General features: G+C 46.9%; 2 protein-coding genes across 18 annotated transcripts in view; both read right to left on the bottom strand.

Annotated features, from left to right (window-relative positions):
• The window catches only part of ZC3H11A (zinc finger CCCH-type containing 11A), a 42652-nt gene extending 18636 nt beyond the window's left edge, over positions 1–24016 (bottom strand). Inside the window, exons 1-8 of one of the 17 annotated variants that reach the window (XM_089311341.1) lie at positions 23809–23957; positions 23154–23355; positions 18135–18188; positions 16758–16816; positions 6106–6303; positions 4862–5096; positions 4050–4169; positions 915–1038 (exon numbers count right to left, since the gene is read on the bottom strand). In XM_089311341.1, coding sequence (XP_089167467.1) covers positions 915–1038; positions 4050–4061 — 136 coding nt within the window. In that variant the 5' untranslated portion in view covers positions 4062–4169; positions 4862–5096; positions 6106–6303; ... (2 more) ...; positions 23154–23355; positions 23809–23957. Of the gene's footprint in view, positions 1–914; positions 1039–4049; positions 4170–4861; positions 5097–6105; positions 6304–16757; positions 17134–18123; positions 18189–23153; positions 23356–23789 lie in introns of those variants that run through there. The other 16 variants (XM_089311335.1, XM_089311343.1, XM_089311342.1 and 13 more) reach the window with 16 other exon arrangements.
• Positions 18387–23061, bottom strand: ZBED6 (zinc finger BED-type containing 6). The gene has a single exon (XM_070055124.2). It carries the CDS (start codon positions 22230–22232, stop codon positions 19293–19295), a length of 2940 nt encoding a protein of 979 aa, XP_069911225.2. The 5' UTR covers positions 22233–23061; the 3' UTR covers positions 18387–19292.
• Positions 24017–24678: the final 662 nt, after the last annotated feature.

The following is a 24678-nucleotide window of genomic DNA, read 5'->3' as shown; positions in this document are numbered from 1 at the left end:
TACATTTCCCTCCTAGAGGTCAAAGATATGGCATCAAATTGTTATCACATAGATGTGGCCTTTAAATGGTGAAAAATCCCAATAGGAAATTGTTTCAAAGGGATTTTACAAAGAAATAATACTAGTTTTGTATAGGGTATATGTTCTATTTTAGCCCAGAGCAAGTCTGGCAAACTTTCCTGCCACATTAATATTTTAGGCCTTGTGAGCCATAAAGTGTCTGTCTCAATTACAGAATCCTGTAACAGTAGCACAAAACTGACTGTAAAAATGTGTAGATGAAGGGCAAGGCCATTCCAATAAAACTTTATTTTGCAAAATAGGAAGAGCACTAGATCTGCCAACTCCTGGTATGGAGAAACAAGTTTCTCCTGAAAATCTCTGGTAAGAAAATGAAAAAAGAAGTAAGCTGCATGATCTGAGTCAGCATGCTAAGAAATACTTGTTTCCAGGGCCAGCACTGTGGCATAGGAGGTTAAGCCTCTGTCTTCAGTGCCGGCATCCCATATGGACACAGCATCAAGTCCCGGCTGCTCCACTTCCAATCAGCATCCTGCTTATGCACCTGGGAAAGCAGAAGATGGCCCAAGTGCTTGGGCCCTTGCACCCTTGTGGGAGACACAGGTGAAGCTCGGCAGAGCTCTGGCCACTGCAGTCATTTGGGGAGTGAACCACTATATCTCTCTAGCCTCCTCTTTGTATCTCTACCTTGCAAATAAATAAATCAAAAAAAAAAAAAGAAGAAATATTTGGTTCCATGGCCACATGCAAGTCATCTGACTTTCACAGGGTTCAGTTCACCCTTTTGTTAAGTGGAACTACTATTCTCCCATTAAACAAAGATTTCACACAGTACGCATAATAGGTATTCACTAAATATTAATTATTCTTTTAAAATTAAAAAGTGATCTCACTTTTGCTTGGAGGTAGGAAAAGGCCATCAACATAACGTCCTCTGTTGTGGTGGAAAGCGCAGTTTAATTTTTGACATCCCATTGGCTGGTTTTCCCAATAACAAGGAATTTCACTGCGTTTTTTCTGTAAGAGGGAAGAGCATAGTTTTCAAATAAGGTGTGAAGTGAGACCTATATTTTTTCAACAATTCGTTTTGTGGTTCAAAGCCATTCTATTAGAAACAGCTCCAAAATTCTGCAAACAACCAAAACTTGTATCAACACTAGAATGCATAAATACATTGTATTCACACAACATAATGTCCTCCAGTAATTAGAAGGAATTAACTATTGTTACACACTATCACTATCACACAAAGTTACAGAGAGAAAGGGAGAGACAGAGTTTTTCCATCTGCTGGTTCACTCCCCAAATGGCCGCAACAGCCAGGGCTGGGCCAATCCAAAGTCATGAGCCAGGAGCCAGGTCTCCCATGTGGGTGCAGGGGGTCCAAACATTTGGGCCATCTTCTGCTGCTTTCCCAGGCCATTAGCAGGGATCTGGATTGGAAGTGGAGCGGCCAGGACTCAAATCAATGCCCATACAGGATGCTGGCACGGCAGGCAGCAGCTTTACTCGCTCCGCTAAAGCGCTGGCCCCCAACTTCATTTCTGACCCAGTTTCCTGCTAATACACATCCTGGAAGACAACAGGTGACAGCCTGGGCACCTGGACCCCTGCCCCCACGTGGGAGCCCTACACGGAGTTCAGGGCTCCTGGCTTCGGCCTGGCTCAGCCCTGGTTGTTGTAGGCATTTGGGATTTAAACCAGTAGATGAAAAGATTTCCTCTCTGTCCTCTGCTTTTCAAGTAAAGTGAACATTTAATAAACAGAAATTCAAAGAGGCCAATGCCATTAAAAACAAACGCCAGCAACAACAAAAAGTTCAAGTCTGCTTCTACCTGCTGTTCTTCACTAAAAGGAACCAGAGTACACTGGAGAAATGACGGACTCCAGAGCAGGAGCAGGACAAGTAAAAGCCTAGAAAATCTTGTCAGGCCAAACAACAAAGAAGTATTCCAAGAATGATGGATGTCCCATTAATTCAAATAAATAACTGGAAAAAGTTGAAAGAAATGGTTCTTTACAGTTTCGAAATAGTCCTTTACAAAGTAATTATTAAATACAAAAAGAAAAACTTTATAATGAAGCAATCTGACAGATATGATGTTGATCCGGTGATCAAAGGTCATCACCAGTAATGAGCAGGCTGGCCTTGCGGTGCAGTGGGGTAAGCCTGCAATGCCAGCATCCCATGGGGTGCTGGTTTCTGTCCTGGCTGCTTCACTTCCAATCCAGCTCCCTGCTAATGTGCCTGGGAAAGCTGTGGAAGATGCCCAAGTGCCTGGGCCCCTGCACCCACGTGGGAGACCTGGAAGCTCTTTGGTTCAGCTTGGTTCAGCACTGGATGCTGCCGCCACTTGGAGAGTGAAACAGCAGATAGAAAACCAGCATCTCTTTCTCTCTACCTTTCCATCTCTGTAACTCCGCTTTTCAAAGAAATAAATGTTAAAAAAAAAAAAAAAAAATCTGCCTGACTCTTCCAAATAGAAGAGGAATCAAAAAAAGAGTAATGAGAACATTAAAATCATGTCATCTGATGGTGTGTAATCATAATTCTGCTACAGACACAGTCTTAATTTAGTAATGAGGAGATATAGGCAAATGCTAATTTAGGGACATTTGACAAAGTAACTGGGCTATCACTACCAAAAATATCAAGGTCAATGACAGGCAGACACAGATGGATCCAATGCTCTCTGCTGAAGGCGCCTGAGGCGGCAGGATGACAGCATGCAGCACCTGAGTCTGGACTTGCTCCTTCCACAGCACAGACACTGCTGGGACAACTGGCGACTCCGCTGGGATCAGGATTCAATGGAAGTAACACATCAATATTCATTTTCTAATTTTGATGGTTGTACTGTGACTATGTAGGAGAATGTCCTTATTTGTAGGAAATGCTCAAAGTTTGGAAGTGACAGAGAATGGCATTTATTCCCAAATCCCTTAGAAAAGAAATTTTATCCTGTATTGGCAACTTCTGAGTTTAAAATTTTTAAAAAAGGGCCGGCGCCGCGGCTCACTAGGCTAATCCTCCGCCTAGCGGCGTCGGCACACCGGGTTCTAGTCCCGGTCAGGGCGCCGGATTCTGTCCCAGTTGCCACTCTTCCAGGCCAGCTCTCTGCTGTGGCCAGGGAGTGCAGTGGAGGATGGCCCAAGTGCTTGGGCCCTGCACCCCATGGGAGACCAGGAAAAGCACCTGGCTCCTGGCTCCTGCCATCAGATCAGCGCGGTGCGCCGGCCGCAGTGCGCCGGCCGTGGCGGCCATTGGAGGGTGAACCAACGGCAAAGGAAGACCTTTCTCTCTCTCTCTCTCTCACTGTCCACTCTGCCTGTCAAAAAAAAAAATAAAAATAAATTTAAAAAAAAAATGCAGTTAAAAAAAAAAAGGGACGAATTTTCCCAAATTTAAATATACACAACATTTTTAAGCTTACATATACTACCCAACTGCCTTCTAGAAAAATTATACCAATTCCAGTTCCTTACCATTGAGATATTAAGTGAGCATTAATATCATAGGCAGTTTCACTGGATCATTAAAAAAAAAAAATCAACCTCCATGTTACAACATATAAAGCAAAGTATAACTTTGTCCTTTTTTTATTTTTTAAATATATATATTTTTTTGACAGGCAGAGTGGACAGTGAGAGAGAGAGACAGAGAGAAAGGTCTTCCTTTGCCAGTTGGTTCACCCTCCAAAGGCCGCCGCGGCTGGCACGCTGTGGCCGGCGCACCGCGCTGATCCAAAGGCAGGAGCCAGGTGCTTCTCCTGGCCTCCCATGGGGTGCAGGGCCCAAGCACTTGGGCCATCCTCCACTGCACTCCCTGGCCACAGCAGAGAGCTGGCCTGGAAGAGGGGCAACCGGGACAGAATCCGGCACCCCGACCGGGACTAGAACCCGGTGTGCCGGCGCCGCTAGGCGGAGGATTAGCCTGTTGAGCCGCGGCACCAGCAACTTTTGTCCTTACAAGGCCCACCATGACCCCAGACTATTAGTATATTATGATGATGCAAATCGAAACCTACATCAATCTCCATGTGCCGAAACCTGCACACTTGTCGAAAGCAGCGCCCTTCTTGCCATAGCGTGCAAACAGTTTCATTTCCTAGTGCAGCTTCACAGTGACGGAACGGGCAGCTATCACCCTGTAAACAAAGAGTGGACTCAGAACAGAACTGTGGTACTCAAACACAACCCAGTAAAATGCCCACACATTTCCTGCAATCGAGAGAAGCACAAACTGGTAAGGAGCAAAGTAGATGGGATGACAAGGACATGCTGAAAGCAACAAGCTTCCTACAGCATATTCCTTGCTAGCACCTTTCATCCACTCTGACATGAATGACACTTCCCAGTACTCCTGTAAAATACACACACACACACACACATCTTAAAGATGTATTTATTTATTTATTTGAAAGGCAAAATTACAGAGACAGAAGCAGAGCCTATAGAATATATTTTTAAAGAATACTAAGGGGGCCGGCGCCGCGGCTCACTAGGCTAATCCTCCGCCTAGTGGCACTAGTCCCGGTCGGGGCGCCGGATTCTGTCCCGGTTGCCCCTCTTCCAGGCCAGCTCTCTGCTGTGGCCCGGGAGTGCAGTGGAGGATGGCCCAAGTGCTTGGGCCCTGCACCCCATGGGAGACCAGGAGAAGCACCTGGCTCCTGCCATCGGATCAGCGCAGTGCGCCGGCCGCAATGCACCGGCCGCGGCGGCCAATGGAGGGTGAGCCAACGGCAAAGGAAAACCTTTCTCTCTGTCTCTCTCTCTCACTGTCCACTCTGCCTGTCAAAAAATAAATAAAAAATAAAAATTAAAAATAAAAAAAGCATACCTAAGGGGCCGGTGCTGTGGCATAGCGGGAATAGCCACTGCCTGCAGTGCCAGCATCCCATATGGGCGCCGGTTCGTGTCCCAGCTGCTCCACTTCCGATCCAGCTCTCTGCTATGGCCTGGGAAAGCAGCAGAAGATGGCCCACATCCTTGGGCCCCTGTGCCCACATGGGAGACCCGGAAGAAGCTACAGACTCCTGGCTTTAGATCAGCCCAGCTTCAGCCACTGCTGCCATCTGGGGAATAAACCATCGGATGGAAGACTTCTCTCTCTCTCTCTGTGCCTCTTTCTCTCTATAACTCTGCCTCTCAAATAAATAAATCCTTAAAAAAAAAAAAAAAAGACGACCTGAAGGGCTGGCATTGGAACAGCGGGCTACACTGCTGCCTACTGCAATGCTTGCGTATCAGAGATCTGGTTCAAGTCCCAGCTGCTCTACTTCCTATTAATGCACAAGGAAGGCAGCAGGTGGCTCAGGGGCGTGGACCCCTGCCACCCTACATGGGAGGCCTGGATGTAGTTTCCTGGCTCCTGGCTTCAGCCTTGCCAGACCTGGCTGCTGTGGCTATTAGGGGAGTGAACCAGTAGATGGAAGCAGGTAAAAACAAATAAATAATACACATCTAAGGAGCTAAGTATAATTAGCATATAATTAACATAATTATGTTCCTCTATATACTTTATACAGCGGCAATATCTAAAACAAAATGCTACTGCTGTGCAAAGTGCTAATAAATGAAATTATCAGGACATGGATGACATGGACTTTTGAGCAAAGCAAAATGATTTAAGGAAGTTTTTAACAGCATAAATTTATAGAACTAGTCAAAAGCAACAGAAAATAGCAGATATACACAAATAGTGTTATAGAAGTGGGGAAAAAAAAGTAAATGTTGACAAAGAAAAAGCAAAAAAGCAGCCAAAGCATATTTAGAAAGATGGCTTTATACTTTTGGCAGCAGGAAATCTGGAAAAAGAGGAGGTCAAATTCAACCCAAAACAGTTTCTAGAAGTACAATACAATTTACCCACCCAACTGAATAAAATCATATAAAATTAAAGTTAGCAAGGTGAAAGGTCCCATTTCATAGGACTCTAAACAAGCCACAGGGAAGGGTCCCATTTCACAGGACTCTAAACAGGTAACTGTGGAAAACACACATGCAGTGCTGACTGCCCGTCATGGGCTTTCTCTTCTGTAGAACTTGAGAAAATTAGTTAAAAACAACTTAGGATTATCTTACTTTGGTACATGTAGAATAGAAAAAAAAATAGCAATCTTCTCCTTGATTGGGCATGCTGGGTAAATTCTCAGACCAGGAGTGGCTTCTTCAAACAAGCCACTGCTTCCTCAAGGTGAGGACCAGCTCCACGTCCTCTTGCAATGGGTTTATTCTTCCAAATGACAATTCACTCACAGAAATCGTCTTTACAATGTAATCCTAAAATGAGAAGACAATCAATTAAGTATTTCAGGGAAATTCTTCCAACTTCTTCCTCCAAATCACCTCGACTAATGAGACACTGCTAAAATCAAATTTTAATTATACTAACGCTTGGTTTGCCTTATACAGAGTCTTGCAAGCATGCTGAACATGAAGACTGAATACCGTATATTCCAATTGACAAGGTAACACTTTTGGTAAGGACTGCAATACGTTCCTTTCTTTTATTTCTCTAGGTCTTTTTTTTTTTTTTAATTTATTTGACAGATAGAGTTAGACAGTGAGAGAGAGAGAGAGAGAGAGAGAGAGAGAAAGAGAAAGGTCTTCCTTCCGTTGGTCCACTCCCCAAATGGCCACTACGGCCAGCACTGCACCAATCCAAAGCCAGGAGCCAGGTGCTTCCTCCTGGTCTCCCATGTGGGTGCAGGTGCCAAAGCACTTGTGCCATCCTCCACTGCCTTCCCGGGGCCACAGCAGAGAGAGCTGGACTGGAAGAGGTGCAGCCGGGACTAGAACCTGGCGCCCATATGGGATGCCGGCGCTGCAGGTGGAGGATTAGCCAAGTGAGCCACAGCGCCAGCCACCTCTAGGTCTTCTTAACATTGCTTCAGCAAACAATTAAGCACTGCTAACTAAACAAATGATCTGTAGTTTAGATTAGATTATGCCCGCTTACATTCATTTACACATGATACATGCTAAATTTATATTCCTGGGGACCGGCTCTGTGGCACAGTGATCTAAAGCCCTGGCCTGAAGCACAGGCATCCCATATGGGCGCCGGTTCTAGTCCTGGCAGCTCCTCTTCCAATCCAGCTCTCAGCTATGGCCTAGGAAGGCAGAAGATGGCCCAAATCCTTGGGCCTCTGCACCTGTGTGGGAGACCCAGAAGAACCTCCTGGCTCCTGGCTTCAGATCGGCGCAGCTCCGGCCATTGTGGACATCTGGGGAGTGAACCAGCGGATTGAAGACCTCTCTCTCCCTCTCTCTCTGCCTCTACTTCTCTCTGTGTTTAACTCTTGACTTTCAAGTTAATAATAAATAAATCTTTAAAAATAAATAAATAAAAAGAAATTTATAGTTTTGATAAAGTAGTTTCATTAAAATGAAAGAATTCAAATGCCTTCATAAAAGTATTTTTGTGGGGCTGGGGCTGGGGCATAGCGGGTAAAGCCGCCGCCTGCAGTACTGGCTGGCATCCCATATGGGCGCCAGTTCCAGCTCTCTGCTGTGGCCTGGGATAGCAGAAGAAGATGGCCCAAGTCCTTGGGCCCCTGCACTCGCACAGGATACCCAGAAGATGCTCCTGGCTCCTGGCTTCGGTTCGGCACAGCTCCGGCCGTTGCGCCTAACTGGGGAATGAACCAGCGGGTGAAAGACCTCTCTCGCTCTCCTTCTGTGCCTATCCTTCTCTCTCTATGTAACTGTGACTTTCAAGTAAAATAAATAAATTTTTTAAGAAAAGTATGTTTGTATTTAAAAAGTATGTAATTATGAGGTGGGAAATCCTATTCAGATAGAATACTCATGAGGCATCTTCTAAAGCTAGCTTCGAGAAGAAGCTGGCTGAAGAGCTGCACCCCAATTTCAATCAAGGAGCAGCTTCAATCTTCCTGGTTCTTCCCATGGAACAGTGACTCAACAAAACAACCAAACTCGGCCTACTTCCTGCCATTTCCTGTTCTCCACACCTACAGGATCTCAGAGAGCTTCTATGAAAGCGAAAACACTAACAAAACACACAAGAGAATCTGGAAGGGTTTCTACAAAGTCATATACCAAAAGATTAGGTTTCAGAAACACTGACCTACAAACTATACAAAATCTACAGAAATCACATAAAATTCCACATGTCTCCCACTAGGAATTCCTCACCAAGAAGAGTATGCCATGATGATGAGTACCAGCCTTGAGTCAACAGTCTGGATTAGGAGGAAGAGTCTGCACCTAAATATGTACCCAAATTTTTAACACAATTCCATTTCTAGAATTTATCCTGGGGTAAAAATACTGACAAATATTCAAGGTTATAATGCCTAAGTTTGTCACTATGTTGCTTCTACTCATGAAACAACAACCCATAAAACCAAATGCTCAAAAGTTGGAGACTGTTTAAAAAATTTATGATATAGGGGCTGGCACTGTGGCTGGCCTGCAGCGCCAGCACCCCATATTGGATGCGCAGGTTCAAGTCCTGCCTGTTCCACTTCTGATCCAGCTCTCTGCTATGGCCTGGGAAAGCAGTGGAAGATGGCCCAAGTCCTGGGGCCCTTGCACCCATATGGGAGACCCTGAAGAAGCTCCTGGCTCCTGGCTTTGAACCAGCCCAGCTCCAGCCATGAGGCCATTTGGGAAGTGAACCACTGGATGGAAGACTTCCCTCTCTGTCTCTCTCCCTCTGCCTCTCTGTAAATCTGCTTTTCAAATATATAAATAAACCCTAAGAAAAAAACCTTATGACATATACATATAATATGACAATATACAGACATTTCAAGGTTTGGAACCAAAAATGGATGCTGCAGGGAAAAGAATACCTAGAAATGCGGAGTAGCTTTGGAATTGGGTGATGGATGTAGCCTGAGAGTTTTGAGGTCCTGTCCTTGCTGCTTTATAAGAAAATATAAGGGGATGGGGCTGGCGCTTAGCGTAGTGGATAAAGCTGCCACCTGCAGTGCCAGCATCCTATATGGGCACCAGTTCAAGTCCCTGATGCTCCACTTCTGATCCAGCTCTCTGTTATGGCTTGGGAAGGCAGAAGATGGTCCAAGTCCTTGGGCCCCTGCACCCGTATGGGAGACTCAGAAGAAGCTCCTGGCTCCTGGCTGTGGACAGGTGCAGCTCTGGCCATTGCAGCCATCTGAGCACTGAACCATATGGAAGACCACCCCCTGCCTCTGCCTCTCTGTAATTCTGCCTTTCAAATAAATAAATAAATCTTAAAAAAAAAAAAAAAGAGAGGAAAATGATACATAAAAAATGAACTATTAAGAAACCAGAACTTGGAAAAATTCGTAAAATTTCAGCCTTTCAATACTGCAAAAAAACCCTAAGAAGCCTGTTTTGTAGAGAATGCCAAGGATGTTTGCTGAAGAGATGAGCTGTGTGACTATGGATCCAATCAACCACCCCAGCAAAAATCCCTGCCAGCTCAACGCAGCAGCTGAGATGCCCTAAGGCACGCCTGCATCCCGCACCTGACCGTGTGGTTGGAGTCCTGGCTCCTCTGCCTCCAATCCCAGCTTCCTGCTAACGCACAACCTAGGAGGCAGCGGACGACAACGCGAGTACCTGGGTCCCTGTCATCCATGTGGGAGACCTATACTGTCTGGCTCCTGACTTTGGTGTGGCCCAGCCCTGTTACAGGAATCTAGCGAGTGAATCGGTGAATTAAAGACCTCTGTCTCTCTTGCACACCGCCTTTCAAATCGGGGGGAAACACATGCTGTCAGTTTGTACGGAAAGGGACAGACGTGCACATGAGGAAGATGATGTGAAGACACACAGGAAGAGGACGGCCATGTACCTGCTGTCAAGGAATGCAAGAACACCAGAAGCTACAGGAGGCAAGGATGCCACTACCAGTTTTAGAGGGAGAATGACCCTGCTGACCTTTTCAGGAAAAAGATTCCACAACTGTGATGTTACAAATTTCTATTATCTAAAGCAAAAATGTCAATCTAGAGAAAAACCTCTGTCTTTCTCAAAAGTTCAAATGGATTACAGATCTAAATATAAAATACTAAACTACAGAACTCTTACAGACACAAGAGACAAGTGACCCTGAGAATGGTGACGACTCTTCATATTTAACACTGAAAGCAAAATTCTTGAAAGAAAGCTCCTTACTGGACATCACGGAAATCACAAATGTTGGCTCTGTGAAAGCACTGCTAAGAGAATGAAAGGAGCCACAGGCTTTGAGAAAAAAATGTTGCGAAACACTTATCTGATAAGGACTGATACCCAAAATCCACAAAGAACTCTTAAAACTCAACAAGAAAACAAAACGCCAGATGGTAAATAAGCACATGAGAAGATCCCCAATTTTGCCGCTGCCTATGACACCAGCATCCCACATGGGCATCCCAGCAGTTCTGCTTCCGATCCAGCTCCCTGCTGATGACCTGGGAAAGTCAGCAGAGGATGGCCCAAGTGTTTGGGCCCCTGCATCCACGTGGGAGACTGGAATGGCTCTGGATTTCAGGCTGGCCCAGCCCTGACAGCTGTAGCCATCTGGAGAGTGACCCAGCAGATGAAAGATTTCTGTCTCTCCCTCTCTCTCTGTGACTCTTTCAAATTAAAAAAATAAATAAATAAATAAATAGGATCCTCCATTTCATCTTAATAGAGACCGCAAATTCCTTTTTAAAAGGCTAAAACTCAAATCACTGACAACAGTAAATGAGAATGAAGATGTAGAACAGGGAAGTACCGAGAATATACACTATAACGTTAGCAGCAGTTACTGCCATGGTGGTAAGAGCATAGGGTATTATTTTGACAATCAGAATAACATGATGCTCTGTCTGTAAATGCCCTTCCAGTAAAATAAATAAGTCTTTAAAAAAAAAAGGAAAAAAAATAACATGGGTTTGGGATTGCGGTATAAAGGGTTCAGCTTAGCTGCCTGCAATGCCAGCATCCCACATCAGCACTGGTCTGAGTCTCAGGTACTCTACTTCTGTCCCAGTTTCCTGCTAATGCACCTGGAAAAGCAGCAGAGGATGGCCCAAATGCTTGGGCCCCTGCCACCCACATGGGAGTTTCAGACTCATGGCTTTGGCCTGATTCAGTCCTGGCTGCTGCAGCCATCTTGGGGAGTGAGTGTGGACTGAAGATCTCCCTCCCTTCTCCCCCGTAACTATGCCTTTCAAATAAATTCATAAATCTTTTTTTAAAAATTAAGTTTTCTTTTATTTTATTTTTGACAGGCAGAGTGGACAGAGAGAGAGACAGAGAGAGAAAGGTCTTCCTTTGCCGTTGGTTCACCCTCCAATGGCCGCCGCTGCAGCCGGCGCACCGCGCTGATCCGATGGCAGGAGCCAGGATCCAGGTGCTTTTCCTGGTCTCCCATGGGGTGCAGGGCCCAAGCACCTGGGCCATCCTCCACTGCACTCCCTGGCCATAGCAGAGAGCTGGCCTGGAAGAGGGGCAACCGGGACAGAATCCGGCGCCCCGACCGGGACTAGAACCCGGTGTGCCGGCGCCGCAAGGTGGAGGATTAGCCTATTGAGCCACGGCGCCGGCCCAAAAATTAAGTTTTCTAATATAATATATAATAAGGATTTAAGCCTGCTCTAGTTGGTCTGACCATTATTGATTTGCTATAGCTTGGGACAAGGGCTGGACCTCACTGATCCACTCAGTAGGGCTCCCTTGATCTGAAACCCAGGGAATCCATTCTAGCATGTGTCAAAAGGTAACTTAAAAAACCACCTCAGGCCGGCGCTGCGGCTCAACAGGCTAATCCTCCGCCTAGCGGCACCGGCACACCGGGTTCTAGTCCCGGTCGGGGCGCCGGATTCTGTCCCGGTTGCCCCTCTCCCAGGCCAGCTCTCTGCTGTGGCCAGGGAGTGCAGTGGAGGATGGCCCAAGTGCTTGGGCCCTGCACCCCATGGGAGACCAGGATAAGTTCCTGGCTCCTGCCATCGGATCAGCGCGGTGCGCCGGCCGCGGCAGCCATTGGAGGGTGAACCAACTGGCAAAGGAAGACCTTTCTCTCTCTCTCTCACTGTCCACTCTGTCAAAAAAAAAAAACAACAACAACAACAAAAAACCACCTCAAATAATCCTGACTCTAAAAGATATCCAAATAATTACAGTGACACATGTAAAAGAGAAAAGTGTTCATCTGAAGAGAACGAGCAGTATTTTTTAAAGGGAATGAAAAGCCTCAGAGGTGAATCTCACTCCTGAAACCAAAAAGCCAAAGAACATATTTGAAACTGCTTCTGGCTCCAGGAATACAGCAGCTCTGAAACAGCAACAAAATAGAATGAGCTAGCAATTTTTTGGCAATTATTATTTTTTTAAAATATTTATTTATTTATTTGAAAGGCAGAGAAAGACAGGGACAGACAGAGTTGCCATCTAGTTGTTCACTCCCCAAATGGCCACACTGCCAACACTGGGCCAGCCAGGAGCTAGGAACTTCCCCCAGATCTTCCACATGGGTGACAAGTGCCCAAGCACTTGAGCCATCACCCACTGCTTTCCCAGGTGCCTTAGCAGGGAGTTGGACTGGAGGCAGAGCAGCTGGAATACAAACCAGTGCTCATTGGAGACAGTGGCACTGCAGGCGACGGCTTAACTCAGAATGCTACAATCGTCACCCCTTGGGCAATTATTTGCAATTTACACCTTCTGAAGCTCCCTCAGTGTCAGGCAGGTGTGAGAAGACTGATTCTGAGTGGATGGGCACCCTTTCACTAATGTTTCCAGAGAAAAGTTCCTCCACAGACCTGTTTTACACACTGTGTTTTTCTAACTTTCACTAGGAAGGAAAATCTAACTGCTATTCAACAAAAATGGCTATTTGAAAGTAGGACGCCAAGATGAATAACTCCATTCATTCAACTCTGGCCTGAGTTAATTTAAGAAAAAGAAAAAAAATTTAAAGATTTATTTATTTGAAAGGCAAAATAACAAAGAGAAACAGAAAAACAGAGAGAGAGAAACAGTGAAGAACAAGATCTACCCACTGGTTCCTTCCCCCAGGGGCTGCAATGGTGGCCAGGGCTGTGCCAGGTCAAAGCCAGGAGCCAGGAACTCCATCCAGGTCTCCCAGGTGGGTTGCAGGAATCAAGCACTTGGGCCATCTTTAGCTGCTTTCCCAGGCCATTAGCAGGGAGCTTGATGGGAAGCAGAATAGTCAGACTCCACTGGCTAGCACTTGAAAATGGGATGGCAACATGGCAAGTGCTGGCTTAACCTACTGTACCACAACATCAGTCCCACAGGAGAAATTCTTTTAGAACTTTATGTTCAGGCCGGCGCCGCGGCTCAATAGGCTAATCCTCCGCCTTGCGGCACCAGCACACCAGGTTCTAGTCCCAGTCTGGGTGCCGGACTCTGTCCCAGTTGCTCCTCTTCCAGGCCAGCTCTCTGCTGCGGCCAGGGAGTGCAGTGGAGGATGGCCCAAGTGCTTGGGCACCTGCACCCACATGGGTGCAGAAGCACCTGACTCCTGGCTTCAGATCAGTGCGGTGCGCCGGCCGCAGCGCACTGGCTGCAGTGGCCATTGGGCAGTGAACCAACGGAAAAGGAAGACCTTTCTGTCTGTCTCTCTCTCACTGTCCACTCTGCCTGTCAAAACAAACAAACAAAACACAACTTTATGTTCAGGGCCGGCACTGTGTAGAGGTGGGTAAAGCCACCACCTGCAGTGCCAGCATCCCTTATGGGCACTGGTTCGAGTCCCAGATGCTCCACCTCCAATCCAGCTCTCTGCTATGGCCTGGGAAAGCAGCAGCAGATGGCTCACGTCCTTGGTCCCCTGCACCCACGTGGGAGACCCAGAAGAAGCTCCTGGTTCCTGGTTTCAGATCAGCGCAGCTCCAGCCGTTGTGGCCAACTGGGGAATGAACCAGCAGATGGAAGACCCCTCTCTGGCTCATCCTCCATTGCTTTTCTCAGGCACATGAGCAGGGAGCCGCATCTCAAGTAGAGCACCTGGGGCTCAAACCAGCGCCCCTATGGGTTGCCGGATGGTGCCAAGGGGTTGGCTTTACCTACTATGCCACAACACTGGCCCCAGGACTTAATTCTTTAAAGGGATTGTTACATGCCAAACAGAACTTTTCTCTGAAGACTTCTCTACTATTCACAGAGGAATTTTTGAATTCCAGTGATGATACAAACTTCCAGGGGGGGGAAAAGACTGATAACAAAATTACATTTGACATTATCAGTTTTTTCCATTTGAATAATGTCAAAGATGTCTGCCATACACGCAGCATTTAAAACACATTATGGGGGCTGGTGCTGTGGCACAGCAGGTAAAGCCACCACCAGCTGTGCCGGCATCCCATTTGGGCGCAGGTTCAAGTCCAGGCTGCTCTACTTCCAATCCAGCTCTCTGCTATGGCCTGGGAAAGCAGCAGCAGATGGCCCAAGTTCTTAAGGACCCCTGCACCCATGTAGGAGACCTGGAGGAAGCTCCTGGCTTCCTGATCGACACAGCTCTGGCTGTTGTAGCCAACTGGGGAGTGAACCAGCGGACGGAAGACTCTCACTCTCTCTCTCAATTTCAAACAAATAAACCTTTAAAAAAATAAAAAAAACCACATTATGACCTTTTATTTAGATTTGTCCCCAAAATAAGAATGGCTTAACATTAGAAATTCATTATTTTAGGGCCAGTGCTGTGGCATAGCAGGTTAAAGCCCTGGCCTGAAGCGCCGACATCCCATATGGTTGCTAGTTCGAGTCCCAGCTGCTCCTATTCCGATCCAGCTCTCTGCTATGGCCTAGGAAAGCAGTAGAGGATGGCCCAAGTCCTTGGGTCCCTGCACCCGCGTGGGGGACACAAAAGAAGCTCCTGGCTCCTGCCTTCGGATTGGCGCAGCTCTGGCTGTTGCGACCATTTGGGGAGTGAACCAGCAGATGGAAAACCTCTCTCTCTGTCTCTACCTTTCTCTGTAACTGTCTTTCAAATAAATAAAAATAAAAGAAATTAATTATTTTAACAGTAACAGGGGATTAGAAAAAAATTAGAAAATATACCAACTATTAAAAAAAAGAAAATACACAAAAAGCAGTAAATTTCCTCTATTCCAGCAACCATCATTCAGGTAAAACACAGAGTCTCATTCAAAACAAAACTAGAAATCATAGCGCAATAGTGTAAGAGCCACATTACAAAGAAAAGCAAAAAACTATGAAATTACTACTAAAGCACAGAAAACCTGGATAACACACATAAATGGAGTAGAGTTTTAAAGTACCACCTCTCCCCCAAATATATGTTGAACACATTTCAAGTCAAAATTACGATACGAGTTATTACTGGAACCTGACAGACTGTAAAATCATCCAGAACACGTGTTTGAGAACACATTAAAAAAGGAACTGGGGCCGGCGCCGCGGCTCACTAGGCTAATCCTCGCGCCGGCCGTGGCGGCCATTGGAGGGTGAACCAACGTCAAAGGAAGACCTTTCTCTCTGTCTCTCTCTCACTCTCCACTCTGCCTGTCAAAAAAAAAAAAAAAGGAACTGGAGAGTCTTACTACAGACAGTGAATCTAACAATGTTCAAATATAACAAATAAATAAGTACACGGATCAGCAGAATTCAGGGGAATTAAAAGTAGAGTTTGCTAGTGAGAAAGAGTCTCAAGAATTCATGACTGCACTCAGCAAAAAGGCACAGCACACCTGACACTGTCTCCTACGCCTGTGGGAGGAAGAGAGTAACACCTGCTCTCCAGACAGCACTGTTCACACACGATACACAATCATCGGAGCACTGGGAAAAGTGCATCAGCTCAGGGTGAAAAACCTTCCAAAGCCAGAGAGATCAAGAGATAGAGAAGATGCAAAGCATTCACACAGCAAGAGATCCACAAGCACCATGGCCAAAGATGACTGCACCTACTGAAAGGGGCCCAAAGGCCTCAGGAGTGGTTCGGGAAAACTGATGCAGCCCCTTTACAGATTAGCTTAACAACTGTAAACATCAGCACCCAAGAGCTGCTTCTCAGGCATTCACAGAGGGGTGCTGAAGGCTGCTACTCTTTTTGTTTGTAATGGTCAAAGTTCACCGGTCCCCTAAATCCTGATCCATCCCCACAACAGGAACGCTATGCAGTCATGGAAAAGCAGATGCAGAGCAAAGCCGTGCTGTGAGCAAACATGACCGGTGTCTTCCCCGAGGAGGTGTGACTACAAGGAGATGTCTCCAGGGCTAGTCTTATTTTTCTTTTACAATATGCATATATAGGCCACCTAGCGGCGCCGGCACACCAGGTTCTAGTCCTGGTCAGGGCGCCAGATTCTTTCCCGGTTGCCCCTCTTCCAGGCAGGCTCTCTGCTGTGGCCAGGGAGTGCAGTGGAGGATGGCCCAAGTGCTTGGGCCCTGCACCCCATGGGAGACCAGGAGAAGCACCTGGCTCCTGCCTTCAGATCAGCGCGGTGCGCCGGCCGCAGCGCGCCAGCCGTGGCAGCCATTGGAAGGTAAGCCAAAGGCAAAGGAAGACCTTTCTCTCTGTCTCTCTCTCATTATCCACTCCGCCTGTCAAAAATAAATAAATAAATAAATAAATAAATAAATAAATAAATAAATACATATATAGTCCAAAAAGGAAAGAAGGAAAAATGATGAAAATCTAAAAGTCTGTATACAATCACAAGGAAAAAAAATGGACAACCTTTTAATTTCTTACTGATCCAGGAAAATTAGGCCTGAAATTATAAACATTCACTCTTTTACTGATGAAAGATCCCACTTACATTAGCTGGTTGCTCTCAACAGGAACGTCTGTGTCTTCACTGAGTCCAATCTATCACGCCTGTAGGTCGAACCAACACTCAATCCATGAATTAATAATAATGAGGCAGAAAGAATTTTCCTCCTCACATTGCCAAGGAAACCTCTCATCCACAATTGAAACACAGGATGTGTTTTAAAATATCCCCCAACTACTGGGAGATTAAGTCCATTCGAATAACCTTTGTCAGACTGGAGACAGCTAGGTTTAGTTATCTCCTCAAAGCCAAAAAACAACAAGACGAAGAAAAAAAGAGTTCATTTAAGGATGAACTTGAGGTTAAAAGTTATATATATATAAAAAAAAATCCATCTTCCATAGCCGAACAATGTAATTTTAAAAAGAAAAAAAAAAGAAAAAAAAAAAAAAGAAAAAGCACACCAAAATTCAATAAGATCCAATTTCTGGTCTTCAAGATTTCTTCACCTATTAAGAAAAAAACAGAAACCTTCCCCCATCTTTATTATCTGTATAATAAAAGCATAATTGTATGTAAAAATAAAGTGTTTTATGTATAAAATATACATATACATATACACTAACTGGCTTAAACACACACATACATATACACAAAGGTGTAGAAATAAAACATCTGGGTAAGTTTCCCCTTTTAAAATACACTGTAAAAGCCTTTGGATTTGGGTTCATTGTAAAAATAGTGAACTTACATCAAAGCACCATGAAGTTAACATTACACTAAATTTTGCACAGCCCACAAAATTAAGAAGGGAAACCCCTTTCTATAGTTTGAGGTGTATAATATAGATGCATGTTTTATCATCACCATCAGGGAGTGTTTAACCAAAAAAGATAGAAACGCAGAGTTACAGAGTAACTGCAGAGCAGTGCAGCGAGCTGTGGGAGGCAGAGCGGCGGCAGAGCCATTCCGACCCGGCCCGCGCTGTCAGAGCAGCGCCTACGGGGAGCTTCGCTTCTCACAGCAGCACCAGAGTCGCCGGCAGGACAGTCAATACCGGCCCTGCAAAGGCTTGCTCATGCGGTCTAGTTCCAAATTCTTTACTAGTGACGGCCAAGGCTGAAGACTTTGTTATTATCCATTTGTTCTGCTCAGTAAAAGGGTAAACTTTTGGGAGTTGAAATTTCATTTCACAATGGTACAGTTACCATTTAAGAAATTTTAAAAAGACAAAATTAAAAAAAAAAAAAAACTTTCTTGATACATAAAATGAGTTCTAAATTTTTGAAAACAGCCCAGTAACAAAGCAATTTTGATTTTTACGTAATAAATACTACATAATTTCTAGGCTAAATCTTGCCAAATACTATCCAAGACAAAACTAAAATCAAAACTTAAAAAAAGTGGACACCTTTTACTCACACTTAATACTAGTCAATTTTCCAGGATTTTTTTGGGCAGGGAATATCCCCAAATCTAAAATGAAAAAAAGGAAAAATTGGGATCTTACATTAGTTATTCAGTCTGAAACTTCTAATAGACTTTCACTAAAATTTCCTGGCCTCCCACTCAATCACTGAAACCTATTTCCAGGGTGGAAAGGAATCTTAAAGATCACTGCGATCGACTCACTCGCTTCATCAATGATTCCTGACGGAGAACACTGACTGCTTATTTTTAGTTAAGAATACAGCATTATGGATTATTAGGTATGTTCTTTAAAAGAGCACCTGAAGTTAGAGAAACATTCTTTGGGAAATGCATAATGGGTTTGTCAAAGTATGCTCGGAGGACTTTCATTTCAATTCCCATTCAATTCTTACAAGCTTCCTCTTATTTACCCATAAAGTATACAACGCACCTGTAAAATCTTATTGTTTTTATACTACTTTATAAAGGTTAAAAAAGGCAATTCCAGGACTAAACGTAATTTTTTCCTAACTGGTTTCTATTGCTTTCATTTCCCATAGATCCCATCCTAAACATAGAGGCTAACTATCACATTTGGTAATTTGAAATCATAAAGCTGACCAGTATGAGGAGGTAATTGTAAATTTCCAATCATAAAACAATTTGCGGATTTTCTTTTGGCCAAGTTGTAAGCACCAGGGTTTTAATGAAAGAGAAAAATGGAGGGGGGCGGGGAAAGGAAATATCATCTTAGTAGCCTGTTTTTTTCCCTCTCGTTTCATTGGTTTCTGAATAATCAAACTTCCCATACTGGGGGAAATTTTTACTTAAAACCAATTACTAGTAGATCAACCCACCAACCAGAAACAGTCTAAGGCTTTTCAATGCTGCACTATATTTTTTTTTAGTTAAAAAAATATATTTTCTCTCTCAGTCAATATAAAAATTTCAAGTGCTAGCTACACTGAGCTACAACTGTGAAGTCTTTCTGAGGTTAACTTTATCAATATCATATTGCCTCTGAGGAATTTTCAGCCCCTTCTGTGTTTTCAGGTTTCCCCAGATTTGTTTTATAAAGAGTGATTAGTATGACTATATGTAACAACTATAACAATAAGGATATGGTAACATAGCAAAAAGTTCCCATTTTAAATGGAGAAAGGAAAAAAATTAAGGTAGTATTTCTTTTTCAGTCCTTTGAACAGCTTCATTCTCAGGATCCCAACTCAGAACCAATGTAGAATAATCATAGTTAACATTTTTCAAGTTCATTTTCAGAAACATCAGCTGTTCTACATTGTCGAAGTCCAGGCTCATGATCTGCTTTGGATGAAAGTGGCTGTTGGTAGTAAAGATACATTCAGACTGCCAGCTACACATGGGGCAGCTCAGATACTGAACCGCAACTTGGGTCAACGCTGGCCAGAGGCTCACCTTCCCCTGCCAGTACACCAAGGGGTCATCGCCTCCCGCGGGCTCTGAGTACTCCTCCTGGAAGTACTCGTCCACTACTGCTGCAGCACAAGGGAACAGGGAGCTTCTGCTTCCAGCCGCAGCACCGCCTGCAGCTGCGCTCTCGAGGGACACTGAACTGGAGGCGCCTTCTTTCAGAGCGGAGCTAAATGAATCGGCCCCTACTGCAGCTAAGGGCCCAGAGCCTCCTGAAGAGGCAACCTGGCACACCTCTGGTGACGATGCCATGTAATTACAAACCTCTTCCGCAAGGATTTGTTTGTAGGTTTCTAAATCAGCACCTTGAGGGAAAAAGTCTTCCAAACTGTTTTTAAAGCAAGGATCTAACAAAGCAGCCAGGATACAGGGCTTGGATCTGAGCATGGCACTCAGCAGGGTGTCGGTCTCGAGTTTCAGAGATAAACTGTCCACCAGATTGAGGGCCTGAGTGATGCCTCTGAGCTGAAACTCCTCTCTGAGTCTCTGTAAGGAAAGCAGCAGGTGGCGGATCAGGGGCAGCACCTGATTCAGTCCTGTGGTCCTCACGCTCACTTTCTGCGTGGCCTCCTCAAAAGGCTTCAGAATATCACAGACGTAGGTCATCAGAGTCCACTGCAGGGAAGTCAGCACAACCCCACTGGCTCTCCCAAGGCTGTGGTGCACTGAGTAGCAATGCTCCAAGAGCCACTTTAACATATGGAAGGTGGAAATCCAATGGCCAGCTTCATCCTGCTTCAGGTTCTTCCATGGAAGTTGGTGATCATTTTGGAACTCCTGCAGTATCTGACGGGCCTTGACGGAATGGCTAAAATGATGACATGTTTTCCTAGCTGCCACTAACATATTCTCAATGCTTTTGTGCTCACAGAAAAAGTCCTGAATGACTATATTCAAGCAATGCAGGAAGCACGGCACATGGGTAAAACCGCCATCTCTGATTGCATGTACCACACTTGAGGAATTGTCAGAAACAATGAAGCTAGGGATAAGGAAATTAGGTGAAAGCCACAGACCGATCTGGTCATTCAATTCTTGTAAAATGTTGGTTATCAAACAGTCTTTGGCTAAACCTGTAACACAAAGCACCGCCCACTTCCTAAAACTGGGCATCCTGTCATCATGGGAAGAGGCAGTTTCCAAGGAGACCCAGTGTACAGTCACGATGAAGTAGTCAGTGGATGGGTCGTGGGTCCATATGTCAACAGTCAGGTGGATCTTTTGGCTCTGAACATTCTCCAGAGTCAAGAAAATTTTTTCTCTGACACAGTCGTACAACTGAGGCACAGCCTTAGTGAAAAAGTAAGTCTCTGACGGCAGTCTGTAGTCTGGGGCCACAACCTGCAGGAAGCGCTGGAAGGCCGGGCTCGAGAAGTAGCTGTAGGGGTGCATGTCCTCCACGATCATCTGAATGACGGCCTGACTGATCTGACTGGAGCCTGGGTTCTCACAACGCGCGGTCTGCTTCTCCGGCACGGGCTGCAGACTGCCCTGCTCGACGGCAGGAACAGGACTCTCGGGCCTATTCTCAACCTCCAACACGGGAGGTTCGTCTGAATCAGAGTCACTGAGGTCCTCGGCTGTGAGCTCCTGGCTGCCGGTGGACTTCTCTCCGTGCACAGCATCACTTAAGAGATCATTGCTTTCAGTCTCTGCCTCGTCTGAGCCGTTGCCAACAGCTCCACTGTCCTTGTTGGCAACAGCCCAGTGGATGGGGTGCGTGGCCTGCAGGTGTCTCTGAAGGGTTGAGGTTCCCAAGTGGGAGCCTGGCCTGCCCCGGCTCACACTCCTCTTACAAATATTACACACAGCTCTGGAAATGTGCTGAGGATCGGTGTAAAAAAAATTCCAAACTGCAGATGTCTTGGCTCGGGTTCCAGGAATCAAGGCATGCTTGACAATGTTACTTTTGATGAGAAATCTCCCTCTTTCTGCCCTCAGGGCATCAGACGCTGATTTATCACGTTTCTTACCCATCCTAGTATCATCTAATGGGTCGGTGGGAATATATTCAAAGCTTCCATTGCTTCCAGGAGAAGAGGGAGACAGAGATACATCCAAGCTGAAGTCCTCCTCCCCACTAGTGACTCCAAATTTGTTGGCCCTGGTCCAGTGCGGCGAATGCCGCGCCTGCAGGTGCCGCTGGAGCGTGGACGTGCCGAGATGGCTGCCTGGCTTGCCCCTGCTGACGCTCTTCTCACAGAGGTTGCAGATGGCTCGCCAGGTGTACTGGGGGTCCACGTGGAAGAAGTGCCACACGATGGAGGTCTTCGCTCTGGTGCTGGGTAGATAAATCTGTTTCTCTATGTTGCTCTCGAAAAGCCCCTCCTCATCCTGCTCAGGGGCACTGGGAGCCAACAAGGCAGGGGTGTCTGCAACAGGCCTCCCCGAGCCCAGGTCCTTACTGAACTTCTTAGCAAGAAGCAGCTTTTTTCGGCGCCTCTTCCCTTTGATCCGCAGCCCCTTCTTTCTCTTCTTTTTAGCAGGCAGTTTTGCCTCTCTGTCCACTGCCTCTGCCACCATCTTTCCGTCTACCACGTCATCTTCATCGGTGTTAGAATGAACAGGAACGCACCCCAGAATCCCAGCACCCCCGAAGGTGCTGCACCTTCTGCCAGGAGAGAGGGAGGAGACCGGCACACTGAGAGCACACACACTCATCCTCTCCACGCCAGGCTCGGCTCGCGGGTCTACCACTCTGGCTGGCGTGCAGGGCCTGTCCTCCGGCTTCTACGGCGGTCAGATTCCCTGCGGACCAATGACTTCCAAGCCAGCTTACTTGTGCAGGAAAACTGAGGGCAATGGAGAACATTCCCACACACTTCCTTAAAGGGCTCTAAGATCCCTTCTAACTTTCTGAGCTCTGAATTCAAATCGTTCAGTGTTGTCATGCTCCAGAAATCAGAGCTGAAGTCCACTCTCCCACAGGCACAGAGCTGGTGGCAGCAGCTAGAAGCCAGGTCTCCCAAATCCCAGGCTCGTGTTCCTTCTGCTTCATCAAGAACTCTGTCTGAAATGCCTTCGGCTTTCAAGACACGTGTTTTTATGATGCCTCGCCATAGCAAGCAACATCGACTTTCCCTTAACTCTGCAATTAATTATTTTCAGCAAATTTCATTTAAACAAAAACATAGTGCATCATTCAGCATTCATCAGAGGACTGAGATTTGCCAATGCAACCCCCAAAGTCAATTCTGGAAAGCTAAATCAGACTCCACATACTGGTCATTAACAGCAAATGCGCGTTCAGCTCTTTGGGCTCTAACTAAAAAGTAACACAATTTTTAAAAGTGCGGATAGCTGGAAAAAACGCTGTGATAGAAAAGCCAGGTAGCAAGGTGCATTTCTGACTCCCTGTTTGTACCTCTGGGGCGCAGGTGTGCTTAGCCCGGAGCAGCATCACAGCTCACCACCGGCCGGGGCTCCTGCACTCCTGCTGGGTGGCTCCCTCCCCGCCCAAGGCCTACGCACGTTCACCCTAGAAAGCATCGCTACCCCCTAGCCCCACCGCCTCCTCCTCCAGCCCAGAGCCAAGGCCTGGAAGCTGTCAAGCACAGAGGCCTGCCCGCTAAGAATCCGCACCGCTTATGGGAGCCTAGGGGCGCTCCTCAGCACGGTCCCAGCGACCCCTCGGGGAGACCGGCAGTGTCCCTGCAGCTCCGGACTCCGATGCTGCGGGCGGGGGCGGGAGCGTGCGAGCGTGGGGAATGGGGGTAGGATACCGGAATGCGGTCGGTGGCTTTCTGTGTGTGGAGTTTGAGAAAACCTCCAAAGTGCTGGGGCCCTGGAGAGGAAGGAGAGGAGGTAAATTCAGCTCCCGGCACCCGGCCTGACGGAGGCGGGGAGGCAGGAAGCTCGCCGGTGTCAGCTCACCCCCCCCGGAGCCGCGGGAGCCGGCCAGCGGGGCTGCTCCCGGGTGCCCGAGTCGCCGACACCGGATGTGGGGGAGGGGAGGCGGCCGCTCGGGACCGGAGCAGGCGCCGCAGGGAGGGTGGGGGCGGGGAGACGGAGAAGCGAGCGGGAGCCCGGGGCTCCCCGTGCGGGCCGCGGCCGGGGGATGCGGGAGGGTCGTCCCGGCGGGGCTGAAGGACCCCCGCTCTGACTCCCCCGGCTAGGCCGCGACCCAGGGGCGAGGGGAGGCCGCTGCCACTCCCCTCGCCCTCTCCCCCACCTCCCCGGCCCCGAGCCTCCCGGGAACGAAAAAACGGGTCTAGTTACCAGAGAACAGAAACTTTACCGAACCGATGACACTATCCCCGACTCCTGCTCGCTGCCACGTCTTTCTTCTTTCTTAAGCGCTGCCGCCCGCCGTCCGCCCAGCAGCAAAACCAGCAGAAATCCAAGACTGCCAGCGTCAAAGATGGCGCCCGGCTACAGACTCGACTCTAAGGCCCGGCTAGTGCAAGTGCCAGCGCGACGCCGCGCGCGGGGATCCTGGGAAATGTAGTTCCTCTGTGAGGCCGGAGGCCTAAGATGGCTTCCTGGGTCACAGAGTCACGTGAGGGGGCGGGGCGAGGCGGCCGTGCCCGCGCCCGGAGTGCACGTCGGGAAGTCGCTGGGCTCCTGGAGTCGGTTTTTGGCGCAGTTCGGGTTTTGTTTTTCTTCTCACATCAGCTAAAGCAGGGAACTTCCAGAGCCGTGTGGACGCGCGTCTTAGTCTCACGAAAGTGTGCTGCAGGAACGAACCGTCTACACCGTGGCGCGTTTATTTGCAGCAGTGCAGTTGGGCCCTGGGGGAATTTAGTTCTGAAGAGCGGGTTTGTCTTGCTCATTAAGACGTCCATGAGGACGGGGAGGTGTGAAAGGCAAACCTCCCCTTCGCTGTTAAGTCACCCCGTGGTTTCCCATTTGAGGGATTTGTACTTTATTTTTTTTCCTAATTCTAAAAGTGACACACAGGCGGCTTTTAAAACATTTAAATAATGCAAAAGTACCTAGAGCGGAAAGCTAGTCTCCAGTCCTCTCTTCCCCGAGACACAGCCCTCTCTGCGATGGGTCCTAAGTTTTTTTTTTTTTTTTTTTTTTTTTTTTTTTTTTATTTTTTTGACAGGCAGAGTGGACAGTGAGAGAGAGAGACAGAGAGAAAGGTCTTCCTTTGCCGTTGGTT

This window comes from Oryctolagus cuniculus, chromosome 13 (genome assembly GCF_051225735.1).
Source record: "Oryctolagus cuniculus isolate XC-2025 breed Fujian yellow rabbit chromosome 13, ASM5122573v1, whole genome shotgun sequence".
Lineage (NCBI taxonomy): Eukaryota > Metazoa > Chordata > Mammalia > Lagomorpha > Leporidae > Oryctolagus > Oryctolagus cuniculus.
The sequence above is the reverse complement of the archived record's forward strand: the minus strand, read 5'-3'. Positions and strand labels throughout refer to the sequence as shown.